Here is a 26,539-nt window from a genome sequence, read left to right as displayed (position 1 = left end):
CAGTGACCGCTTACGGCCACAGTTGTCTGGTGTTCAAGAGTTGCCTAGAACCATATCTGTGCAAGTAGCCAACGGTCAAGTGCTTCCATGCCGTTATCATCTCCCAGCAGCTGAGTGGAGTATGTCTGATTGCCAATTTGTCACTGACATGAAATTTTTGCCTCTTACAGTGTTTGATGTAGTATTGGGCATGAACTGGCTCCAGCAATACAGTCCGATGAAGGTGGATTGGGCGAACAAGTGGGCAGTCATTCCATATAATGGATCGTCAGCATACTTGCAAGGTGTGCAGGTGACATTACCAGCCGGCGCTGTCACCGATCTTTTGCTCTTGTCAGTGGAATCACAAGCTACACCTGCTGGACAATCGGTCGATCCAAAAGTCCAATCAGTTCTGGATCAGTTCGTGGAGGTATTTGAGGATCCAGTCGGCTTACCACCAAGCAGAACATGTGACCACACTGTACCATTGGTTCGAGGGGCTCACCCTTTCAATATTAAACCATATCGTGATGACATCGGCAGTCGTCGATCCCTCCTCCTTGAGGCTCATGAATGCGCACAACGTCTCTCCCCAGAAATCGTCCGGCCGTGCCACCATCGCGGCCTCGTTCACCGCCGGGTGGCTGTATAGCACGGACTCCACCTCCACGCTGCTGATGTTCTCCCCACCATTGATGATCACGTCCTTGGACCGGTCGCAGATCTCCATGTACCCGTCAGGATGCATCACGCCGACGTCCCCCGTGTAGAACCACCCGTTGTCGCCTTGGTGGCCTTGTCGTCGTCCAGGTAGCTGAGCATGGACGCAGCCGCCGCGGAGCACGATCTCGCCCATCGTGGACCCGTCGCGGGGGACGCTGCGCCCGGTCTCGCCATCGACGATGTCCACCTCGACCATGCCAGGCGTGCGCATGCCTTGCCTCGCCTTGAGCCGCGCGCGCTCTGACGCGGCGAGCTTGTTCCACTCCCCCTTCCACGCGCAGCAGACCACCAGCCTCGCCGTCTCGGTCAGCCCGTACCCGTGGCTGACCTCGAACCCGATGGACTCCGTGCGGTGCAGCACGGCAGCCGGCGGTGGCGCGCCGGCAGTTAGGATGCGCACCCTCGCCCTGCTCGACATCGCGCTCGAGGACATCGCCTGGCTCATCCGCGTCTCGTCCCTGCAGGACAACGACGGCGACGGCAACCTGCGGGGGCTCCCCAACATCGCCCAGAACGAGCCCGTGCTTGGCATGGTCTGGGACAACATCGCGCGCCTCCACACCGGCGGCCTCGCTGCGCGGGACGACGCGGCCGCCACCCTCGCCTCCCTCGCCGTGGGCAACTCCTACTTCGCCAAGTACATCGTCGAGGAGGACGACGTCGCTGTCCTCGTCAAGCTGATCAAGGAAGGCACCGACGACGGGCAGGAGGCCGCGGCCATGGCGCTCGGCCTCCTCTGCCGCGACGAGGACAGCCTGCATATGCTCCTCCACTCTGGGGCGTGCTCCGTGTTCGCCGCTGCGCTCAAGGAGCCGCTGATGCGCGTGCAGGCCGCGGTCGCGGATGCCATCGCGTCGCTGGCGCGCCACATCCACAAGTGCCAGGACCTGTTCGCACAGAGCAACGACGTCCGGCATCTTGTCACCCACCTCGCTTCCACCCCGTCCATACCACCGCCCTGCCCGCACCTCGCCGCGCACCGCCTGTCCTCGCGCCCGCTGCGCTTCCTCCGCCGCTACCTGTGCGTCCGCCCGCTCGGCCGCCCCGAGATCCGGCGGGACCCGCGTGAGCTCCCGTGCTGCTCGCCCTGCGCCGTCGCGTCCCCGTCCCCCACCTCCCGCCTCTACGCCTGCCTCTCCTGCGCCACTGTCTTCTGCCCCTCCCACGCTGCCACGCACACCTCCGCCTCCGCGGGGTTAGCGGCGTTTGCGGAGCGGTTCGCGGCGGTTGGGTGTTCGTGCCTTGCGGAGCGGTCGCGGCGGGCGGTTGGCGGGGGCGGGGTCACAGCGGGATCGGGCGGGTGGTTGTGACGGGGGCAGTCTACAATACAGTCTTAATAGTTAGTACAGATATTATTGTTGTTTATCATCTAGTGCCACTGTTTTGACATGAAAGTCACATTAAAATTTATATCCTATTTAATCTTGTATCAAATACATAAAACCTTCAGAAATTTATAACTCTTCTGTTTTAATTCCGAATTGAACCGTTCCAGTTGCGTTAGTCTCGTATAAATATTTACTACGCAGTAACAACATCAATTATACCATGTCACATACTTTTATATTTATTTATTCTATGTCTACTAGATTAGCTTTTCTAAATCAAATTTAACATGTCCATAATCCTAACTTGAATAAAGTATGATCTCTAGTTAAGTTATAATAAAGATTAAAGTTGAATTAATGGAATATACTCTCATATGATTTATACTAACCAATTTATAATGTAGTTTAATATTATAATCACACAGATCTTCTATAAAATCATAACTCCTTAGTCGTAACTCCGATCTTAGTAGTTCTCGTTCCCACGATATCGTAGCTTCGCATAGATCCTTATTATTCAGTTTGTACCTATGTTTGGTGTGATGTTAATTTTATCTATACCATGTTTGTTTGTATTGCTACGATTAGCAGTGAGGTCACGAGGATTTGAAGAATCATTCTGATACCTAGAATCTCAAGTGCGAGGCAAGTTGTGCCCTTGATCCACTTTTGTTACCCAATAATATTCTTTATTATCACTATTCATGCATAGGTTTAATTTTGATGGGACCCAATAGGTCACCCTAGTCTGTTTATCCACTTTACCTTGTTATCCCTGAATCACTTGGGTAGTTTTGCTATTGCTTTACATGGTTTTGAGATAATATTTCATTATATCCATGTTCCAATTATTTTGTTATTCTATCTATGTTCATGTCAAGATCATTAATGTTAATTGGAACATGGAGCTTATCTTGAGAAACATGTGCCACCACAAGGGTGGAATGGGACGCCCTTGGCTGACTAATTAGGAAAGCTAGTGGAAGACTACCTTACCCGAAAGGGGCAAGGGCAGTAGGGGAGTTGCATGCACGAAGGTTCTCGGGTTGATTTTGCTGCGATGGCGGTCAGACGAGGGATTCTTGCAAGTGCTCTTCCCATAAACTGTAGCGGGTTTTCGGAAGCTAGTGGAACTTTGTAAAGGCCTTGTAGTGGATCCCTAGCCATTCACCTCGGTAGTGTCTAAGGGTCTAGCTAACCTTGGCGACATAGGATACATGACTTGTGGGTACAGTGTACAACCTCTGCAGAGTGTAAAACTGGTATACTAGTCGAGCTCACGGTCATGAGCAGCTCAGGACTCTCGCATGATTAATTTATGGAACTTAAATTCAATTTGTCATATGCATTGCATGGGTTTATTTATTAATTTTGTGCTATTATTTATTATGGTTTGGTATTTACTTACATTTAGTAACTGCTAATAAAATTTGACCAACTTATTTAAAGCAATGCTAAGCTTTAACCCCTATTGTTGATCAGCCTTACACATCACATGAACTCCCACCTTTGGTGAGTTCATACACATTATTCCCCACAACATGTTGAGCGATGAACATGTGTGAGCTCACCCTTGCTGTCTCACACGCCCCCACAAGAGAAGAACAGGTGGTTCAAGGGGAGCCACATAACGAGGAGTTCGATTCGATCTAGGTGGCATCTCCCAGTTGACTTTTTGGCGCCAAGGACGGATTTTAGATCCTTTTATATTTATCTTTTATTTTGTAAGACTTCCGCTATGTAATAAGTACTCTGATTATATTGTGACATTTATCTCTATACACTCTGTTATTATATATGTTGTCTTCTTTGGCGCTTGTATGAGATGCACCCGGCTTTGTCCCTTAAAACCGGGTGTGACACCGGACACATATGACAGAGAGTTCTTCCAAGAAGATGGGCTAGAAGGGCGATTTGGGATAGACTTAACCGAAGCTATCGAAATGGAAGTAGATATTGAAATGGTTGTTGATGAGGAAGATGATGAGGTGCAAAATGAGAATGACTTAGAAATACTTGAAGGCAATGACATTAATGACGAACTTGCGCCTTCAGATGGTGTTGGCTATGAAATGGTTGACAGTGATGATGAGAGTTATGATCCGGCTAACCCCGACACATATGAAGATTATTTTTAATCGATGTAATGCTATATTTTTTCTTTCGCATATGTTTCTAAATACATCTCTTTTTATATGTGCTTATTTTCTTAATCTTAATTGTAGGTTGTTGGACAAAGATGGTGGGCGGTGGGATGAGGACGAGGAGGGGGAGGAGGAGCACCCACAGGACGGCGGAGGAGACACAGCAGGACGACGACATCCAGTAGTAGGTGGAGCAGTAGGCCGCTATCGATGCAGCGCAGCAGGACGACGACGATGCTCAACAGGACACCTTAGGTTCGAGGAACGTCTACCTGCGAGGTCCCGTGAGTCTCCCTCAGTGTCCCATACTTCGTGACAGGCGGCCACTGATTTGACCCGATGGGGAGAGGCACGTAACTTTAGATATTCTCGCTGCTTGTTCATATTATTTGTTCAAATTCATAATATAAACTAATACTTTTTATTTATCACTTGGGCAGGTCTTGAAAGGTTATGGAGAATGCAGGGGGTCACAGACGCAACCCTAATGGCATCCTCGTCCTTCTGTGTAGGGAACACTTCCCTGGACTGGTTGAGTATGCTGGAGTGACGGGCCCAGCCTACACCTTCGACCACTACACCGTCGCCCTCGATGCAGTAGACCAGGACGACAGGGAATTCAACAACAAGGCGGAGCGTGTGAAGCAAGAGCTGTCGGTAAGTCTTACTATATTGTTAAATATGTCTCATTCGTTGCACATTCTTTAAATAAGTCTTTGTATGCAGGATTTCTTCAGATGTGAGGCCGCATACGAGGCCAGGGTGGATGTGGTGGCCACCACGAGCTGTAAGAAGCTCGTCGTGGACATGCACTACGAGGCACGAATCCAAGCCATCGTCAACTACCACAACTCCATCCTTGGTGAGAAGGTGACCAAGCAGGACGCTCGAACCATGTCATTGACTAGGGACCAGTACTTGCAGGTAAACACATCACTTTAATATTCGTGACAAAATTTGCTTAATTTTATCTTCTGATATACAGTGTACTTGTTTTATTTTGTAGATGATTCCTTATTGGTGCGCCGTGCATCCTTTGTGCTGGGAGCAGATGGTGGATAGGTGGTGCTCGCCTGAGTGGGATGAGGCGCACAACGCTAGCCGGGAACGACATTTGATGATGCAAGGTCCCTCCGACCACCAAGGCAGCTACAGCCTCGGCAAATATGCAGACGCATGGGTACGCCTTTTTTATTTAGGTATATAACACTGTTAGATATTATTTCAACTATCTCGTTGGTTTTCTTATAGTCGGCGTCACATGGTGGCCAGCCATACTCCATCTTCTCGGCTTGTGCTATGGCCCACAAGGGCAAGGCGACGTCCGACATCACCTACAACCCGGATGATAGGCCTGAGGCGTATAGCAACTCCACCGTCTAGAACCGCCTAAGTGAGTACACTACCATGGCATAGGAGGTTCATGGGCTAGATTATGATCCGAGGACAGAGGACATCAACAGAGATGTCCTCATGATGGTCGGAGGAGGTAAGAGGCATGGGCGGTACTAGACTGCCGACGGGGCAATCGACTCGTCGTCCACTCCCACTCTATCACAGGTGAGAGCAAGGAGCACGAGCTCGAGCCCAGCCATACGACCTCGGCAGGACATCTCACATCATCAGATACAACAACTCCAGGTTAGTGCTTCTGTAACTTGTCATTCCTTGAGTTATATACCTTCTCTTTGAGTTATTATAACATTGGGTTGAAATATTGCAGGCCCAGCTAGAAGAAGAGAGGAGGGAATGGCAGGAGATGGAGGCGAGGATGATGGCGGAGCGGGAGGCCCGCTTGGCAGATCAACAGAGGATGACGAAGATGTTCCATTACATGTAGAGCCTTTGCGCCGCACAGGGTTTTGTTCCACCACCTCTGTTGTTCCCTCCAGTTGACCTTGCTCAGTTCCATACTCCTGTGAGTATCAAAATTCTAGTCCTGCATGATATATATTTATCTGGTATAACACAAGCAATCTCTTCTCTATCCAGGGACAATCTAGGGCAGCATCCAACAACCCTCATGGATCGCCCAGCCCATCACCGCACTAGTCCAACCACCCACCTCGCTCATGATCTTCTCTTAGCTTAGTTGTGATTGTGAGACTTGTGTGATAAACTTGTCTTAAACTTATGTTTGTTAAAAACTTATGTTTGAGAGTTGGTAATACTTATGTTGGTGAAACTTGGTATGAACATAGACATGTTTGTGAAAAACTTGTGAGATTTATGTTTTTTGTGAAATATGTGGTCTCTATTTTGTAAGTGATGCTTATGTGATATCTATAATGTATATGTAATGATTATGTGATATATGTTTTGTTTGGATGGATGGAATAGCAAAAACAAATAAAAGGGGTATTCTGGTCACTTTGTCGAGTGTAACACTCGGCAAAGAGGTACTTTGCCGAGTGTCAGGGTCATAGCACTCAGCAAAGAAGGCACACCTGGACACCGATAAAGCTTCTTTGTCGAGTGTTGTGGCCTTGGCACTCGGCAAAGAAGCAACCTTTGCCGAGTGCCTCCTAGTGCACTCGGCAAAGGAACTGATAAAGGGGCCACTGGCGATCTCTTTGCCGAGCGCTAGCACGATGGGCACTCGGCAAAGAGAGAAACTCTTTGGCGAGTGTCACCTAATACGCTCTACAAAGGCATACTCTTTGTCGAGTGTCAGTACAGTGAAGACTCGGCAAAGGCTCCGTCGCCGTTACCAGTCGTCGTGACGACGCCTTTTCTTTGCCGAGTATCCGATAAAAAGTACTCGTCAATGTAGCCATTGTCGATGTACAGTTCGCCGAGCTTTCTTTGCCGAGTGTCACACTCGGCAAAAACTTCGCCGAGTGTTTTCCAGGCTTTGCCAAGTGCTTCAGACACTCGGCAAAGAAGCTGTTTCCGGTAGTGAATATATGTGTTCCATATATGGTCTAGATTCATCATCATCCATTTAAATATAAATATAAAAATCAAGAGCTACTACGACTAATATTTTGGGACTGAGGCAGTAATTCTTATCCGTAATGTCAAGAGCCGCAAAATAAAGCTTGGCAACATTCCACGTAATAAAATACAATATGTAGAATAACATAGTATAAATATTTACACGACAGTATATTATAAACAACAAGAGAATCAGAATGGTATGTTACTACACAAAATGATCGATATAATGATGCATGCATAACATGTTTCTTATTACATAGATGACAATAGTCTTTGAAAACAGTACTGATAATATGTTATAGAATAACTACTAAATTGGTAGAGGAAAATGCAGAGAACAAAAATGAGAGATAACCGAAAAGAGATTTATTCATTTGAGGAAGTGGAGTCAACAAACATAGATCGATATAGGAAATGATACTAGGAGAATTACAATATTGATGTCAAAAGGATTATAGCTTTGGTAGTATAGAAAATATGGACATCTGTACTAATACTAACCAATAATTCATAAAAAGTATTTCAAAGAAATTTTAATCGATACCAAGTATTCTTTCTATTCTTTTTATTCTGGTGACAAATATTCGAGAACTGAGATAGTACACCAAATAGGTAGGCAGCCATTAGTAAATCGATAATCTTTTGTAGAAAGTATTTCAAAGAAATTTTAATAGATACTAAGTACTACTTCCGTTCTTAAATATTTATCGCTACGCTAGTTTATTTTTGAACTAAAATATGATAAATAAAAAAGAATAGAGAGATCGAGTACCAATTAGGCAGGCAGCCTTTAGTAAATCGATAACCTTTTGTAAATATTCGGAACTGTTAAGATGTCTGAACCAACATGAATCCATTAATTTAGCCCTGAGGTAGCTACAGGAAGAGACGGAGAAGTCAGAGTTCATTATGATAGGTAGATAAACTCCGATATATCCAAAAGAATATAGGGGTATTTCATAGACAAAGCTTGGTAATCAGTACACACAAAAAAATTGCAACCCGGAGATTTCACTGTACTACTTGCTTGTGTACTTGTTTTTGAAGATTTGACGAACTAATCAAACAATAAAGTGAAAGAGCCTTTGGCTGAGATGAGTTGGTTAGATGGGCAAAAAATACTGTAAAAGTGTTAAAGATTTGATGCAGGGGGTGGATGGGCATAGAGAGCAAATTTAATACTCTCTCCTTTCCAAATTAGTATTTACTTTAGCTCTTATCTTTTATATCTATATTTAAATAAAAGAGACGATAAATCTAGATATATATATACAAAACATATATATTAATTATTGTATGAATCTATTAAAAATCTAAAACGAGTTTTAATTTAGGGTTTTAATTTAGGACAAAGAGTAAGAGGTATTTTTTCCACTAACATTTTTTTCTCCAACCTTGTTATCTCGTATTCTCCGTCTGTACTCTGATCTGGATCGGAGGTTACCATGCACGCACAAGCAGGGACAAAACATAAGAACTCTTCCCTTGATGAAGTTGTTCTGAAGGGGTGAGTAGCTAATAAGTAACTCCTGATAGCCCAATGCAAATAGAGCAGATGAAGAGAAATTGTAAAAAAATTCCTCAGCTTTAATTCTGTGCTGCATGCATGCATGCTGCACATGCATTCCACACACTCATGTACATCAGCTAGACTAGGACGACTAGGACCTCCAAGAATTGTTTGATCCTGCTACAGCAATCACTTTTCCTCTCCCAATCATCCATTATCCCAAATGGCAACGAATCGGACAAGAAGGCGGAACCAAACTATCGTACTCTAACAAATAACCAAATATCGATAGTAGCAAGCATGACATAGCTTCACCATATTATACCTAGTAAGTATTAATAAATTTTATATATTAATCAGCTGCAGGTTGAGCACACAAAGCAGCTGATGGTTTCTTCGCTAGTAAGTAAGTGCTGCATGTATATAGAGAAAATCGAGGTGTGCTAGCTAGCTAGCTTAGCTACTTATAAGGATAGCTGCCAAGCCTGAGCTCCAAATCCACGTCCTCCTTCCTGCCGAGGGAGAGGCCCAGGTGCACGTCCCCGGCGCCGTAGGTCCGAGAGCCGCCAGCGTCGTCCTGCTGCGGCGGCGCGGTCCCGGACCTACTGCCGCCACCGCGGTCCTTGCGGTGGATGTTCATGTGGCCGCCGAGCGCCTGCGCGTTGGTGAACCCCCTCTTGCAGAAGGAGCACTCGTAGTAGGCCCCCGCGGGCGTCCGCCGCGAGCCTTCCGCCTCCGGTGAGCCGCTCTTGTTGAACCCACCTTCCATGGATCGGACTCGATCGGATGGATCGGAGCTAGCGCTAGTGTATATATGTATTGCTTGATCTATATGGATGGATCGGAAGAAATAATACGGTGTCAATCAAATAAGCCGACGAATGCCGGCCGGCCGGTGCATATGCGGTCGTCAGTGAAGTTTGTAGCTAGGGTTTCTGGAGAGCTAGCTAGGCGGGGGAGGGGGGAGAGAGAGACTGGGAGACTCCGAACGCAACAATGGCAGGTGCCTTATATAATGTCAGGTACGGCGCAGGCGCAAGTTGCTAGTTTTTATTTAGAGAGTAATCGACACGGCTTTGACGTCTAGTTCTGGCATTTGGATCGGATGGCGACGAGCATGACAAAAAAACAATTCGGCCGGCCGTCGCCGGCCGGCCCTGCCGGTGTAGCTAGCCTGCTGTTGCTCACAGCTCCAGGCCCAGCGCATAGTGCGAACGGTTCTTGTTCTCGGGTTTGGCGTCGGCATGTTGAAAGTGATCAGGAACGCCAGATTATACATATACATATATATTTTACCCTCAATCTGCTGCTTGCAGTCGATAGATCCGTCACTATTCCTTGTTGCGCAAATCTAATTCTGAATTTTTAATATTTGCTTAAAAGAATCCGAGCTAGTTGTTTATATACTAGTGATTTGCGAGCGTCCAAACGCACGTAGAGCCGTTTCATTCGATTTGGTTTTTACACAGCATATGAAAATATAAATGACAAGCATCGAATAATGTGATCAGGTTTATAGAGGAACTGACAATAAGAATATAGGACCACTTTCTGGCTTAAGCAACAAATATATCTAGGCAAATCTTTAGACACCCACAACATTGATATATAGATTGGTTGATGAAGTTTGTATACCAATTGCACACAAGTTCATATGCTGTCAAGGTCACATTTTTTATGGATAAATATGGATATTACAATCATTATTTAATTTGGTAAGTCCATATTGTAACAAGTATATATGTTCATACGGGCCGGCCCGTCGGACGGCCTATGACCCGGTCTATCTAGAGCGCAGCACGATATGGCCTAGCCCGGTAGCCGCCATGCCCATGCTAGCTAGACACGAGACATGGACCATGCTTGGGCCGTTGAAGCAGCCCATGGTGCAAGCACGACCTGGCTCAGCAACGGAAACGGATAATATCCATCGAAAGCCTGTCGGTCGCGGCTTCAAAAACCCTACGCTTTTGGCATTCCGCCCTCGCGCAGTCGCTCGGCGCCTCGATGGCTCGACCTCGTCGTCTCCGTCTCTCCATCGTCGCTCCACTTCTAGGTGCTCGGCTGTCGGCTTCTAGTGTCACCTCCTCCTCCATTATCCCCTTCTAGCTTCCCCTCGTTTGTCCCCTTCTATCTTCTTTGTCCGCTTCTAGCTCCACTCCGTTATCCCCTTCTAGCTTCTCTGTTTGCTAACCCTAATACTTGATCTGGTCAATATCTCCACTTCCATTTTCCCCTTATCGACGAATCCAGTGCTCCATCTACGCAGTGCAGGTGCTAGTATCATCTTATCCTCCATGCATCTTCACTCTCTCATCTCTCTGGTTCTTTGTTGTTGTAGACAGTAGACCTAACCATTTGTTTTTGTTCTTGTAGTTACAGTTTGCACGTCATAAGGAGTTTGAGGCGCCGAGGGGGAAGGGTGCAAAGACTTCAAGACCAAACAATGGAGGAGGATGCCATGCGCTTCATCATCGATAGCAGTCCAACTTCTATTGCCAATGTTGATGCCACGGTTGGGAATGTCCGGGATGCATAGGTTAGGACGAGCACTCGCACTCGCACTAGACCCATGAGCCCGACCGCTACGACAAGCACTGCCCGTGGCGGTGGTAGGCGCAGGCGGAGGGGACCCACTTCTAAAGTCTGGATGTACTTTGAGGAGATGACCATGATGGAGCAAGGTAAGGAGGTAAGTATCTTTGCCATCTACCATCACTCCAAGGAGACCTTATCAGCTAAATCTAGTTCCGGTACTAGGCATTTGCTCCAGCACTTTGATCATTGTCGTGCTAAGAAAGAAAAGGAGAGATCTAACATTGTTTAGTTAGTTCTTAAGTACAACACAAATGGTAGTGCTATGCGTTGGGAGTACTCTGTTGTAATTTCCACGAACAGAACTTTGTCATTTAATTGCTAGATTAGATCTTCCACTTTACTTTGGTGAAAACTGATGCTTTTCAATACTACATTACCAATGTTCATAACTCTAAGTTTGTTAAATAATCTAGGAAAATATTGCTAGGGACTTAATCAAGATTTTATAATGACCGTGTGGAAAAAACTAATTGAGGTCTTGAAAATCTCTATTTCTTCGGTTGCTCTTACTTCTGAAATTTGGAGTGGTAAAGCTAAAGAGGACTACCACATATTCTTGCTGATTTTGTGAACTTTGATTGGGGGTTAGAGAAGAGATTGCTTGGTTTAAAACCTATTGATGTGGCACATACTAGTACTAATATTGTTGAACGTGTTGTAATGGTAGCAGATGATTATGGCATTACTAATAAAATATTTTCAATTGTTCTAGACAATGCATAATATAACAAAACTACAATGGAAGTTATTAAACCTCTATTTTTTGGTTACATTGCCCATTTAATTCCTAATGCTAATCAACAAGATGAAGATCCATCTCATGTTTTTTTGCATTAGCTCTTGCCACATTATTAATCTTATTGTTAAAAGTGGTTTGAAACGTTTGAAAGAGTATGTTGTTGATTATAGAACTACTATACTTTTCTTGAATGCTTCAAATCAACATGTTGCTGCATATAAACAATATTTTTTGGTTGTTTCGCCCTCACAAGTTTGGTGTGGACATGTATGTTAGATGAAACTCGACTTATTTGATGCTTAAGCACACTATTCCTTATAAAGGTACCTTCCCTGTCTAGATCAAAACACATCGTCCTTGCAAGGATGATGGATCCTTTTACTAACTGAGACTCACTAGGCTATTGCTGAGAAGGTGTTATCTTTTATTGAGTTATTCTACGAATCAACGGTTGCATCATCTAGTATTTATTGCCCAAATTACAATTAATGATGCATCGTATCTTGAAAATTTCTAGACATCTAAATGTGTTGGTTACTTGTTCTCAAATGCTGTGAATCAAGAACAAGGCAACACGATTGTTAAGTATTAAGGACCTTTGTCTTCCGAAGCATCATCTCCTTACGAACATAATGATCATCAGACGAAGGTCATGAAGGATATGCCTTCATCATTTAATAGATAAGCGAGAATGCAAATAGACGAAAACAACAAGTGAATCCCATTATTTCATTCGTACTTGCATTTCACATAATCATGCATGAATATTAACAAGATTATATTACAATGATACCTTCGGCTTGCTTGAAGGTATTGATGCGAAGGAGATTACAAATCAGCGTGAACAATACGTTGCTACTATTCATCTATTTATAGGCACGGGACGTAGCCTGGGTAAAAGTACATTCATGTCCCTGATAATCACTTATGGTCGTAATATAAGTCATTAAGGACTAAGTAGTCTTTTTCCCCTTTGGTCAGCATCATCATCATACTTCATCATCATTACAAGCCGAAGTTGTCAATCTGGTGATAGCTTCAGCGTTTATTCTTATCATCCTTAGATCATATGCCTTCACCATGAGGAAAAGACTTCCATCCTGAAGACGAAGTTCCCTGTAATAGCTTATGCTGAAAACAAATAGTTAATTATGTTTTTGAGGACCTTCGGAAGAGGAAGTGTAAAGCCCAAAATTTGTATAAGAAAAAAAATAAGGAAATAAAATAGTAAGGTGAGATACTCCATCGATTTGCTCTCCTCATAAATTATACATACTCTTAAAACAATCAAGAAACCCTATAATGGAAGTATACAGTATATTCTTTCAAAATAAATAGATAATGAATATTTATTATTGAGGTAACTTTTAATTCTTATCCCACATTCAAAATACTATTTTTCTAAAAAGAAAGAAAACAATATGAGTGTTTTTCATATTTCAAACATCTACCAAACAAATAAATTAATTAAAATAAATATATATCTATTGCATCATAATTGATTTTGAGTATGTATTAAAATTTTGAATTCCTAAAATTTATCTTGGATTTGAATTTTAAATTTGTAAATCAAAAGGGAATAGAAAATAGAGAATGAGAAGGGAATTTTTAATGAAACCATTTACTCCTTCCATAAATAAATGATAAGGAAAAGAATAGAAAAATAATATTGTAAACAGTAGATTTTATATTAGTAATTATTTTTACACTTGAAAAGTTGAAGTTCAAAACATGAGTTTGGATTTGAATTGAATTTGAAGTGAGAACTTTGAAATAGAAAAGGAAAACAAAAAGAAAAGAAGAAAACTCGCTTGGGCCAACTCCTTGCTTTTGGCCCAGCCAGCCGGCCCAGCAACCATCCTCCCCTCGCGCGCGTCAGCCTACTCACTTATGGGCGCCGACAATCGGGGTCCTCTGACCAGCCGCTCTGCGCCCTAGCTCGGCATCGTTGCACCGACGGGTGGGCCCGCACCGTCGGTCGCTCGCCTGCACACGCGTCGAGCGTGTGTATGGCATCTGGGACCCGCCTTGTCAGCGGCTGCCGCTTCATACCTCTCGCCCACTTACCTGAGGGCCCTGCTTGACAGTCCCCATAAGTCACAGAAGATCTTCCTCTCCGTGGGCAGCGCCAATTCCAACGGCGTCTGCCGATTTCGCCGGAGTTGGTTAGCAGCTTGCCCCGGGCCTTTATCTACCCGTCATGAGGGACCTTCCCCGGCCTTTCCGTGTCGATCGCCTGGGTCAGTGCCGCGGAAAAACGAGGGCTGGGAGTGCCTCCGACACTGACCTCACCCACCTATGCCCAAATTTGTACCTTGTGGTGGCTTGGGGGTCCGCGACAAGTTCGTGAGCTTCTCCGCGTTGTTTGGAAGGTGCTCGTAGCCTGGGGTGGAAGAATCGATCAACGGGGCGACTCGAATTTCTCGTCGAGCTTTGGGCTCCGCCGCACTTGGTGGGTTGGGTGCTACGTCGCGCTAATCACTGTGAGGATGCCTCCATCATGTTCGCCTTACTCTCTTATATGTGTGGTGTCGCCTGATTGAAGTTTAATGTGCGAAGTCACGAGATTGGGGGTTGTGGCAATGGCCCCGCCGCGGCTAGGTAGGGGCGGCCGTGCTTTGCTGCCGGGGGGGAGGGAAGAAGGTGACTCCTCGGTCGTCCATCCAGTTTTGGACGGTGGAGATTAGACGTCGAGATACCCTTTCGCAAGTTTGATCACGACCGTAGATCGAAAAAAGGGCGGTTAGGATAGGTTGGGCCATGATTAAATCTGGTCCGTTGAGTTCGGATCTAAGGTTTGGTATTGCATACCTGTTCAGTATATGTGGGATCGAATCCTGGCGCTCGGTTTCTAATCGGACGGCTGATCTCCACTCATACCCCTTCGACCCGACCTTTTTGCAGAAGAACCCTTACTACTACAGATCATGCTATATGAGACGGTTAATTTTCAGTTATTAAGACGCTTATGAAGTGTCCAATTTTGATGGAGTCGCAAAAGATGTCCCACATTTAAGATGGTTATAAACCGTCTTAAAAGATATTATATAAGACAATTTTTAATTTATAACCGTCTGAAAAAGGTATTTGTTTAAGTCATTTTGTTCGATAAACCATCTGAAAAAGGTATTTGTTTAAGTCATTTCGTCCAATAAACCGTCTTGAATTAGGTTTTTTTAAGACATTGCTTCTAAAGAATCGTAGAGAATACAAACATTAAAAGTCATAAAGTATTTATCAAACCGTCTCAAATATCCTACAATAATAGACGATTACAATAGGAAAACCATCTTATTTAGGTGACTAATAATGGATGTTTTAGAAACCGTCTTATTTAGGAGACTGATATTAGACATTTTGGTAACCGTCTTCAATTTATAATCATTTTTTCAGATATCATGTTATAATAATTTGAAAGAGAAATATACATACACATATATTGAACAACATTATAATTAATATAATATAAATAAGTATCATTCAATATATCATAAATAAGCATTGTCAGACAACGCATACATAAGTGTACTCTAAATCTAAACTAAAATACAACTGTTTGCACTAATGTTAAGCCTAATTTTATATGAATTAAAGTCTCCACACTTTTGCGACCACCAAATTTGACTTCTATTCTATGTTTTCCTGTACAACAAATAGGAGAAAACTAGACATAGCAAAAACCTCCAAGCAGCACGTGGTCTCAAAGCTGCCCTTGTGCTTCTCCTAGTTCTTGATGACTCCTACACGCCCGGTGTTCCTCCCGCCAGTCACCATGACCACGTTGCCGATGTCAAACTTGATGAAGTCCATGATCTTGTTGGTCTCTAGATCGATCTTGATGGTGTCGTTGGCCTTGATGAGCGGGTCGGGGTAGCGGATGGTGCGGCCGTCGTAGGTGTTCAGGTAGGGGATGCCTTTTTGGCAAAACTGAATAGACCTCACCTTGCAGAGCTTGAACTGCACACAAACCAATAGAAAAACAGTGAGCATTTCACATGACATTTTCAATGTAGCACATGACATTTTCAATGCAAGCAGTGAGCAACATCTATTAATAGTCCTAACGATTGTAGCACATGACATTTTCAATGCAAGGCTTTCATGCACACAGCATATATGGACAGTATAGCAAGGATAAGGTACACAGATCTACTAATGAAAAACAGCAACCTCACACAACTACAAAGATCATCATGCTCAACTAGAACAATGAGAGATGATGTGTTAAATTGGCTGGCATTGCAAGCACGTTGTGCTGTTCCAAGACTTGACACAGTTTATCAGGTGATATACTTGGATCCATGACCTCAAAGAATAACTTACAAAGAGTTTATATGTGCATATAAGACCCTAATTACAGTTAACAGTGGGAATGTACGAGGATCAAATAAATGGTACAGCAGGCTAACCATATTGGTCTCGACCGTAGCTGAGTCCATTGTAATCTGCTCGATTGTCTTCAGTCCCTCTAAGAAAATGAACCCAACAAGACATACAAGCTTCAATACCCAAACTCCACAATCAGAAGTAACGTTAAGTTGATAAGCAAGCCAATTTGCAATGGAGCCTAGAGCCTAGAGCCTAGATGCAATGGAGCAAACAACAGTAAAACATTTGGAAATAAAAATAGTAATCCTCTCTCTGGTACTTAGTACTTACCATATTGATCCTTCAACATCTTCTTATGATAATCGTTAAGGTACACTGTTTGATCATAAATAGGATATTTAACCTGCATCAAAAGTATAGTAACATGAAACACCTTTGAGAATTTATTTAAGACTAATTTGACATAGGGAAAAAATGAGTCATTACAGAAGACACTGCTTGACATCTAGCTGCACATTCTTCCCGATGAACAGCTAGATATTCATTAAGCTTTGGAAGGTCCTGCCTGCGGAGTACATCCCAGACAGCAGCACCAGCCAGGGATCCTTCTGAATTATTAGTGTTTGGCTCCTCGATGTGTGAAATCGAGTGTTTGTGTGATTGCTCTTCAATATCCAGATTCAAATTTTGAACATGAGTATTTACATGAACACTAGTTCCATTAGCAATCCTTTCAGATACATCATACTGTACCCTTACCCTCTTGGGACATTGGTAATGCACTTCAGTTACAGATAGCATTAGCCATCTGGTGTTTGTAACTTTTGTCATTAAAAATACTCAAGTTACTCAGCCGACCTTCATGAAAAACAAGCGCTCAAATCTAACCAGAACTTTGAAGTGAAAACTGAGTAAGACCAAACTTACCACATCGCACATGTTAATCATTAGATTTGTCATTGAATCACATTTACCAAGTTCTTGGTGACTTCCATGTGCAATTAGCAGTTTCATCCCTAATTCAGGTTGTAAGGCATCTGGTATTGTTTTCTCTTTCCTTTTCCAAAATTATCCTGAAGATAACACCAATGGGAACAAATATGACCCCGACGATGAAGAAAACAGAGACAACCTACAAAACATATGACAAAGCTCAAAACATTTGTGACCTTGTCCGATGTTACCTTCCTAAATCTCCAAAACCAGTAGCATCATAATCTTCACAACCCGTAAGCCTACCCATTTTGGAGAAAGAATAGGCTTGCAAGCTGGCAACTCCTGCTGTGTGAACTTGGAATCTGTACACAAGAATTTCTGAGTAAGAATAGGTTTGCAATCCGCAAATGCAAGTCACATCACAGTCTTAGCATTTGTCAAGTAGGTGATCACAATTTCTGACCTCATAATGTCATTGGAACCCAGTGTCCAAAGTCCAAACACATGTACTGTAAACAATACCACCATTCCACAACTAGTTTGACGCTTTTCATCTTTACTGAACTAGCTACACCACTAAGAAACTTATACTGTTGTGTATCAACTAGACTGATAGGTTTCCTTCTGTACTTAATATGACAGGATATCACTAACGAAATAATACCATCATATAACACCTGGATTGATGGTTTCTCTTCTGTATAATTCTTGATGCATCAACAGTAGTGCCTCTTGAGAAAACATACCTTATTCCCAATCACTGCTCCGTCTGGGATTTCTAGCTTGACGCCAGGTTTTGCAGTGATGGTCACTTTCCCCTAAAGTTACAGAGAAGAAGTGTCATTACTCCATGACTTAAGCACTGTAAGATATGTGTCTTCATAAAGGAGTCATAACAAACAACATGGGAAAAGAAGCTGCAAATTGGTCCCATTAAGTTTCTCTACATCTTTTTAGCATGATACATGTGGTCTTCGAATAAATACATGAAACTTGTCTGAACTTAGGAAGTTGTTCTGCAACTTAGGAATGTTGTAGCTGTTCTGTAACTTAGGAAGATGTACCTTCAGCACAATTCCAGAACTGAACCAAACATCACCAGAAACCTTCAAGCTGTCAAGCTCAACAATGCTAGGTATGGACTTGAAGCGACCAAGGAAGCTCCCAACCTGCCAATATGTGAAGAAACACGATCATCCTAACCGCGTTGGGACCTCACAAGTTAATGTTTGAACCTCTTTTTAATGAAAATATAAATGCTAGAATCTGACCTTTGTTATAAACACGATCATCCTAACCGCGTTAAGAATTGATATGTGAAAGGTGAATATTCACCAAAGTTTGCTATAAACATTGGTACTCACATGAAGTCATTAAGCAAAACTTGTATTAAGAGTTAAGACATGTGCCTTGGTAAGTTTGTGTTCAGCACAAAATCCATGTACCCTTCCCCAAGTGAACACGATCTGGCTGGATGCATCTATTACCCACAACCTGAGCTCCATCAACCAAAAACTCATTATACAAAACATGCAGCAATTATGAGTCAGTGAATGATAAAGTTCCTTCATAACTCTACTGCTATAGACCTATAGTGATAGTGCAGTTCCACTCATTGTAGTGACGATTCTCTTCAATGTTGTAACTATGTTGTGAAGTGTGTACCACCACACATTTCCATAGAGCAAAATCGAGACCCCATCCATGAACTAATCCATTATGCAAGAACAAAAAGATATCAACCAAACAAAGCCAAGTGGATGGACAGTTAGTAGGCATAACAGGTGTCATTAGATCAGATCCGAATACAAATGGTTTTCATTAGGGTTTGGCAGCTCGGTTTCGAACAGCAGGGGACGTGGCCGTTGGGCATACCTGGTGGGCGGTGGGCACTTGTCGCCGCTGAAGGGCCGGCTGGCAAAGGGGGGAAGGGGAGAAAGGTTACACAAACACGTGGTCGCCTTCGGACCTTCCCGACGATCTCGCTAGGGTTCCGCAATGGCAACACCGCGTTCTCGAGATGCCCAATGTACTAGGCAGGCAACTAAATGACCTGGCTGGGCACGCACTTACCGGCGGACCTTGTTCCCCTGGCCGACCTGGTACATGCCATATGCGAAAGCACCGAAGGTGGTGAGGAAGATGGCGGTAGCGCTGGGCCCCGAGGTGGGGATCCGGCGGGCGAAGCGCACGGGTGCGAAACCGCCCGGCGGCGGCCCGTCCTGCACCACCGGCATCTCCTTGATGCTGGCCATCCCCGACTTGTTCCGCACCAGGGACTCCGTCATCTTCGGTCCCGGATCCGGACGCCGGTACGCACGCTTAGCGGAACTAGAGCTCCCCGCGGGGATCAAACGAGCCGAGGCTGTCGCTAGGGTTAGTGGAGCGTGTTGTGAGAGACGACGATGCGTTGTGAATTGGGATGGGAAATCGCGAATCCCCTCGGGCACTAGGACCTAGGTGAGAGAATGACTCGTCAATTCAGAGGCCTGCAGGGTCTGTGTTGCAAGAGCGTCTCTAGTTAGTGAAGGGATAGAGAGTCGAGTTGTCCTAGTTCTCAGGCCCAATAGAACATTCGCCATGATTTGTCCACCATGTGTACCCAGATGTAAAACCACGCATTATCAAGTGTCCGAGGATTACACGTGAGTCGATAATTGGATCAAAGTTTCTACAGTCCACACAAGGGCATAAGATAGTTATTGCCTTATTATCTAATCGATGTTTTTCAGCCACATTTAGGAACCCTTGCACATGACAGAAATAATTGATATCAGACCGATCAATTTCATACATCCATTGCTCTCGGTCCATATCTAAAAAAATAATTAAAGACTCATATTACATTGTCTCATAAACTAGATGCAAACAGCACGAGATTATATAGGGAAAAACAAACTAGGTTATGTGTTAGGTTTTCATATATTAGAAAGTTATTTTAATAACTAACAAATAAACAAATAATTAAATAATAAAAACATTTGTCATAATTAAAATAGTAATGTTACTATGCATGAAATATTAATATGATCCTAACGTAATTTGAAGGAATTAAAACAAATATTTAATGTAAACAATATCACATATTTAATAAACTAGTAGGGCTACATGAAATATTTTAATCGTAGCTAAGTTAGCGTGAAAGATGAATGGATGAGAAGAAATTCCTTCACAGAACTAGAGAGAAACTTGAACTTCGACGGGAAGTTAGGATGGATTCATCAATGGAAAGTCAGAACTAGAGAGAAACTTGAACTTCGATGGGAAGTTAGGATGGATTCATCAATGGAAAGTCATATATGTATTTATAGGGGTGTTTTAAGTTTATATATAATTCTGGGACCCGTTAAGTGGGCCCGAGCCGCCCCACACTGCAGCAGTCCACCAGGCCGCCTGCAAAAAAATTGAGTGTGAATTGGAGGAGTTGGGGGATTGAACTCAGGATGTCACAAACAAAACCATTAATCCTTAACCACTATACTACAAGGCTACTTCTGCTATACTAATAAAACGTATTGTATATATGTGCAATACAGATATAAAGAGAAATATTCGTGGCATTAACCACCGCTTATTAGGTTGCTTATGCCGTATAAAGAGACAATATTATAACTATAAATATAATGTTAATGAGAAAATAAAAAATAATCATATTTCAAACATATAATTTTATTTGAAGAAGTTTCTTATTTAAGCAAGATTTTTTACCTATATGATATATAGAAACCGTACGAACATACAGTCAGCTAACTAGTTCATTTTAAATTTCAAAAAATGTTTAGTTCAATCTAATCAGAATTTACTATTGACTACGTTTTTTCACAATATGTCTTATCAGAAATATCATACGAGACGGTTTTTTGTTTACAAGTTTCTAGTATACTCACTAACATCTAAGACAATTTTTATAGTCTAGGTGAATCTAATAATATCTTTATTTGAGATGATTTCATATATAGAAGTGTCTAATATACTAACCAAAATAAAAGACACTTCTTATAAACTTAATGCCTCAAAAGGTATATTTATTTGAGACGGTTTTCAAAATCAAACTGTATTAAATAGATATAAGACATTTCCAACCATATATCTGTCTCAAAAACCTTCTTCATTAAAGACGGATGTCCAACAAACCGTCTTACCTTACTCAGCACCATATGATAAAAGACGCTTTTATAAAATGCACTGATATTTGTCTTAAGATGTATGTCTTAAATAAGCATATTTCTAGTAATTATAAACAATTAACCCGCGGTCCCCTCGGTTGCGCTACTGTGTCTTGAACAATCTTTCGCTCCAGTCCCCAGGTTTCTCTATTTTTAGGCACCCAGTCGAGAGCTCGGGGAAATCAAATTAATAAATCTAGAAAATGATTTTCAATACACAAATAATTCTAGAAACTTGTGAAATTCATATTTAATTCATTTTAACTCCAAATTGAGTCATTCTAGTTGTAATAATTTTGTTTTAATATTGTTCATCACCTAGTACCTTTGTTTAGCCATGAAACTTAGATTAAAAATTATGCACTTAGTTCCTTTTCATGTACCACTTAAAACTTCGGAAAATCATAATTAATTTATTTTAACTCTGTTTCAATCTATTCAAATTGCATTAGCTTCATAATAAAATTGCTCAGGCATTAGTGACATTGTTTTGTCATGTTCTTAAAATAATTAAATACATATACTTATAGGGTTAACTGTCCTAGCCCAAGGAAAAGAGGTATTTTAATTTGGTTCTTCTGAAATTGACTAAAGTATGATCTTTAATTGGATTATAAATTAGAGTAAAAGTTGAGTTAGTTATATATTTAATATCCTTACTCATATAGTTTACATAATCAACATAGAATATAGTTTTACATACTTAATCATGAAGATCTTCCATAAATCATAACTCCTTAACCGTAACTCTGAATTTAGCGATTCTTGTTCCCGCGATCTCGTAGCAACGTGTAGATTATTATTATATAGTTTGTTCTTATGTTTGGTGTGATGTGAATTTTGTCTATACCATGTTTGTTTGTATTGCTACGACTAGCAGCGAGGTCACAAGTCACCTGAAGATCATCCTGGTACCTAGAATCTCAATTCCCTGGCATGTTGTGCCCTTGATCACTTTTATTTACCCAATAATGTTCTTTATAATCATTTATTCATGCATATGTTTAATTTTGATGGGATCCAATAGGTCACCCCAGTTTGGTTATCTTTACACCTTGTTTACCCATAAACTATTTGGGTAGTTTTGCTATTGCTCTACATGGTTTTGGGATTAATATTACGTTATGTACATGTTCCAATTATTCTATTATTATTATTGTTCATGTCAAGATCATTATTTTTAATTGGAACATGGAGCTTAACTTGAGAAACATGTAACACCACAAGGGTGGAATGGGACGCCCTTGGCTGACTAACTAGGAAAACTAGTGGAGGACTACCTTATCTGATAGGGGCAAGGGCAGTAGGGGAGTAGGCGTGTAGGGAGGTTCCCGGGTTGATTTTGCTGCGATGGCGGTCAGATGGGGGATTCTTGCATTGCTCTTCCTAGAAACTATAACGGGTTTTCTGAAGCTAGTGGAACTTTGTAATTGCCTCGTAGTGGATCCCTAGCCATTCACCTCGGTAGTGTACTAGTGTCTAAGGGTCCAGCTAACCCTGGCGACATGGGATACACGACTTATGGGTACAGGGTACAACCTCTGCAGAGTGTAAAACTGATATACGAGCCGTGCTCGCGGTCATGAGAAGCTCAGGACTCTTGCATGATTAAATTATGGAACTAAATTCAACTTATCATTTGCATTGCATGGGGTTTATTATTAATTTTATTCTATTATTATTATGGTTTGGTATTTACTTACATTTAATAACTGCTAATAAAATTTGACCAACTTATTAAAAGCAATGCTCAGCTCTAACCCCTATTATTGATCAGCCTTACACATCACATGAACTCCCACCTTTGGTGAGTTCATGCACATTATTCCCCACAACTTGTTGAGCGATGAACATATGTGAGCTCACCCTTGCTGTCTCACACCCCCATAGGTCAATAACAGGTACCACAGGATGAGGTGCATGGAGGACGCTGCGATGTGTTCGTGAGAGGTCTAGGCCGTCGTCTTCCAGTCAACTTTTGGTTGCTGGATCGTTGTCTTCATATGGTGTAATTATTTATTTATTTCGTACACCACTCCTATTATTTAGTAAAGATGTGACATTCGTTTCTGTAGCATGAGTCATCATATGTGTAAGACTTGGTCCCAGCACACCTGGTGATTGCGTTCGCGCCCGGGTCCCTAAAACCCAGGTGTGACAGGAAGGCCTCAACAGTAGCACCCCGCAGTATTAATTTGTTTCTTTAGCCGAAGGTCTGAAAAAACACCTTCCCTTCGCTAGAATAGCGAATCATTCTGAACCGAGGGAGCCACCTAGCTTGGGGCTCTGAGTATATATATAGGAGGCTGTGTCGCGAATATTTTTCGTGCCATCTAACTTTCGTGCTGCAGTTGTCATTTTAGTTTTTCTGTTCTCTGAGTGCAATTGTTTGTGAGCTTTGACTTTCTGTCGTGACCATCACCGAAATGTCTGAGGACAAGAAAAGCGCTGATCTCGCACTCGCTGGCTTCTACAAAGCCATGGAAAGGACCAACGTAGAGAAGATCACCAACGAAATGTTAGCTGGACTATCTGGTGATTCAAGCGATACTGAAAGCTTCAATGTCGAGAGTGAGAATGAAAATGTCGAAGATCGGTCGTGGAGACCAAGCCACGTTGTATTTGGGAAATCCACAATCAGATAAGGTCAAATTGAAGTGTTGAAAGGCAAATACTTTCATGATGTGTCTATAGTGAGGGCTGAAGGAGAAGACATCATTCCCCTGCCAGAAGGTGATGAAGTGGTAGTCTTCAGGAGCTTCATGAAAGCTGGGCTTTGCTTTCCGCTCCACAAGATGCTGGTTGAAGTTTTGAAGACATTTGAGATATACCTTCATCAGATTACCCCCGAAGCTCTTATTAGAGTGAGAGTTTTTATCTGGGCCATGAGGAGTCAAGGACTGGAACCAGATGCAAGATGCTTCTGCAATATTCATGAACTATCTTATCATACAAAGGCAACCAGAAAGGAACAATATCATAATAATTTTGGTTGTTATAGCTTCGTGCCTCAGTCTGAAGCGAATTACCCTGTGCCCACGTTCCAGAAGAAGTGGTTAGGTTCTTGGATGAAGGAATAGTTTTATGTGAAAAATGACCTAAATCAGAGGGAGGATGTGAAAGGCATTATCCAACGTCCTATATGGTCACGCTTCAGCATTAGAAGGCCATCCATCGCACTTGGAAATGACGTGCAAGCATGCCAAACTGCTTTCAACAACATATGCACCTATATATTGGTACAAGACTCTTAGTTCAAGAGCATATTGCTTATAAAGTATGGCCTCTTGCAAGCAAGTGGGAAATGCCGAAGGAAACCGCCGTTGGCTCTAACCAGGTGGTCTGGTTTATCTGAAGTATACTTTTCAGTTCAGAAACCAATTTGATGAGCCAAACGATGATTGGTTGAACGCTATTGAGGCAACAAGTGATGAACTTCTTGGAGCGTACTCGAGGGCAGAAGACGAAGCTATGACGGCTGCCTTCGGCGCTCATGGCAAAAAGAGGTTGCATAGAGTATTTGATGTTATTGGGTTCGTTTACCCAGACTACTGCTATCCCACCCAAAAGAAAGGGAGAAAAAGGAAAGCCGCTGCCTCGACATCTACTGGTGTGTCGAAGTCAAAGAAAATTAAGGTTTTGACACGTAGACCGAGGTGCATCGAGCCGGCCGATGTGCCGAAGTTAATTGAAAGGGCGGAAACAACCCCCCTAGCCAGAGAGGTTGTTCCCGCTATGTCTATTGAAGCCATTGCAGACCTAGCCAGAGAGCCGGAGCCAGAAAAGGTACCAGAGCAGCCTAAGATGATGGTGACAGCATTGCCGAAGCCGCCAGTTACCATAGGAACTCCGAGGAGGAGGATGGCTAGTGTTTTGGAAGCTGTTTTAGAATCTGTGAAAACGCCGCCTCCTTATTCTATCGAACCTACTGGCAACAAAACTGAAGATGTCACAGAGATAATCACTGCTATCACTTCTGCTCATACTGAGGCAGGACCTTCGAAAACTGCACCCGAAAATCTTATGAAAGAGAGCCTTCTAGAGGAGCCCTCAGCACCTGCTCCCGAAGCACCTTCTAGGAGTGATTTGAATTTTGTTATTCGACATGCTTCAGGAAAACAACTATCAGCAGAGCAAGTCGCTGAAATGGAACATTATGCTAAAGAGCTGAAGTACCCCTAGGGATCCTTGGTGTATGGAGGAGATAATGATGATGATTTGCTCTACTGTCTACCTGATGGGAGATCAATGTTTGCTGAGAAATGATGGATAACATGGGGTATCCGAAGCTTGAACTTGGCATGTCCGCGATGACCAAGGATCAACTTGCAGATAGCCTAGCCTACAACAGCTTGAAGGTGTGTGAAGCGCCCCAGATCCTCTGGGACTCAAATGTGATACAATTACTAGTCCCAGGAGGCTAGTAAACACATTTATACATCAGATACTTCCAGATCTGCTTAAATGAGACAAACCTATAAAGGTGGCGATCAACTTTAAGAGTTGGTCCACAATTCGGGACATATCATCAGAGTGGGGCTGAAGTAGCCCGATATACGCAGCAAAGCAAATCAGCGGTCCAACAGTCGCAGGCAAGGTTGGGAACAGTCGTAACTCTTACCCGATCTCCTTTTTCTGAAAAACAACAAATAAGGAAGGGTGAGTACGAACATACTCAGCAGCCCACCTTCACCCGCGGAATGGGGAAATCAGATATAATGCATGGAATATGTGGAGCTCAGGATATTTTGCAGAAACAACAATATTTTATGTAGGGTTGTTTTGAAAAACATTTTGTATTTTGCAAAGCGCATCCTCTCCCAAAGGAGTAGGAAGTTTTTCAATATTAGAACAAAATCCCCTAGACTAAACCATCCAGGTATCTCAGTAGTTTCCCACTGGTTTTCATTTTCAAAAATAGCTATTGGACTTCCCGTCCACCATAGCTCATGGCTCAACCGCCGGACCTTTTAAAAATCACTTTTCTCAAAATCATCTCTTTTTTTGGAAAACAAAACACTAATTGCCATACCACACCAGACTCGTCTATTCCTGTGGACACAGACTATTCGAATAGGTTTTCAAACTATGTGTAGAGGGGTACACTTTACCCACTAGTCCGATTTCTGCGATCTCACCGTCGT

General features: G+C 42.8%; 2 protein-coding genes, 1 long non-coding RNA gene and 1 pseudogene across 3 annotated transcripts; all 4 read right to left on the bottom strand.

The window, feature by feature from the left end:
- Positions 1-44: 44 nt before the first annotated feature.
- Positions 45-1,237, bottom strand: LOC103633826 (probable acyl-activating enzyme 5, peroxisomal; annotated as a pseudogene).
- A 7,466-nt stretch (positions 1,238-8,703) lies between these two features.
- On the bottom strand, positions 8,704-9,853 carry LOC103646730 (zinc finger protein JAGGED-like). The gene has a single exon (XM_008671415.2). The coding sequence runs from the start codon at positions 9,394-9,396 to the stop codon at positions 9,088-9,090; it is 309 nt and encodes a 102-aa protein (XP_008669637.1). The 5' UTR covers positions 9,397-9,853; the 3' UTR covers positions 8,704-9,087.
- A 5,811-nt stretch (positions 9,854-15,664) lies between these two features.
- LOC103632251 (lysine-specific demethylase JMJ25) lies at positions 15,665-17,094 on the bottom strand. The gene is made up of 4 exons (XM_020541521.1): positions 16,780-17,094; positions 16,624-16,696; positions 16,374-16,432; positions 15,665-15,921 (listed from the first exon to the last, which is right to left on the bottom strand). The coding sequence occupies exons 1-4, from the start codon at positions 17,092-17,094 to the stop codon at positions 15,688-15,690; spliced, it is 681 nt and encodes a 226-aa protein (XP_020397110.1). The 3' UTR covers positions 15,665-15,687.
- A 20-nt stretch (positions 17,095-17,114) lies between these two features.
- On the bottom strand, positions 17,115-18,331 carry LOC109940789 (uncharacterized). Its single transcript, XR_002263493.1, has 3 exons — positions 18,294-18,331; positions 17,976-18,047; positions 17,115-17,366 (listed from the first exon to the last, which is right to left on the bottom strand). It is a non-coding gene; the product is annotated as an uncharacterized lncRNA (long non-coding RNA).
- Positions 18,332-26,539: the final 8,208 nt, after the last annotated feature.

The sequence above is a fragment of the Zea mays genome, chromosome 7 (assembly GCF_902167145.1).
Source record: "Zea mays cultivar B73 chromosome 7, Zm-B73-REFERENCE-NAM-5.0, whole genome shotgun sequence".
NCBI lineage: Eukaryota > Viridiplantae > Streptophyta > Magnoliopsida > Poales > Poaceae > Zea > Zea mays.
The sequence above is the reverse complement of the archived record's forward strand: the minus strand, read 5'-3'. Positions and strand labels throughout refer to the sequence as shown.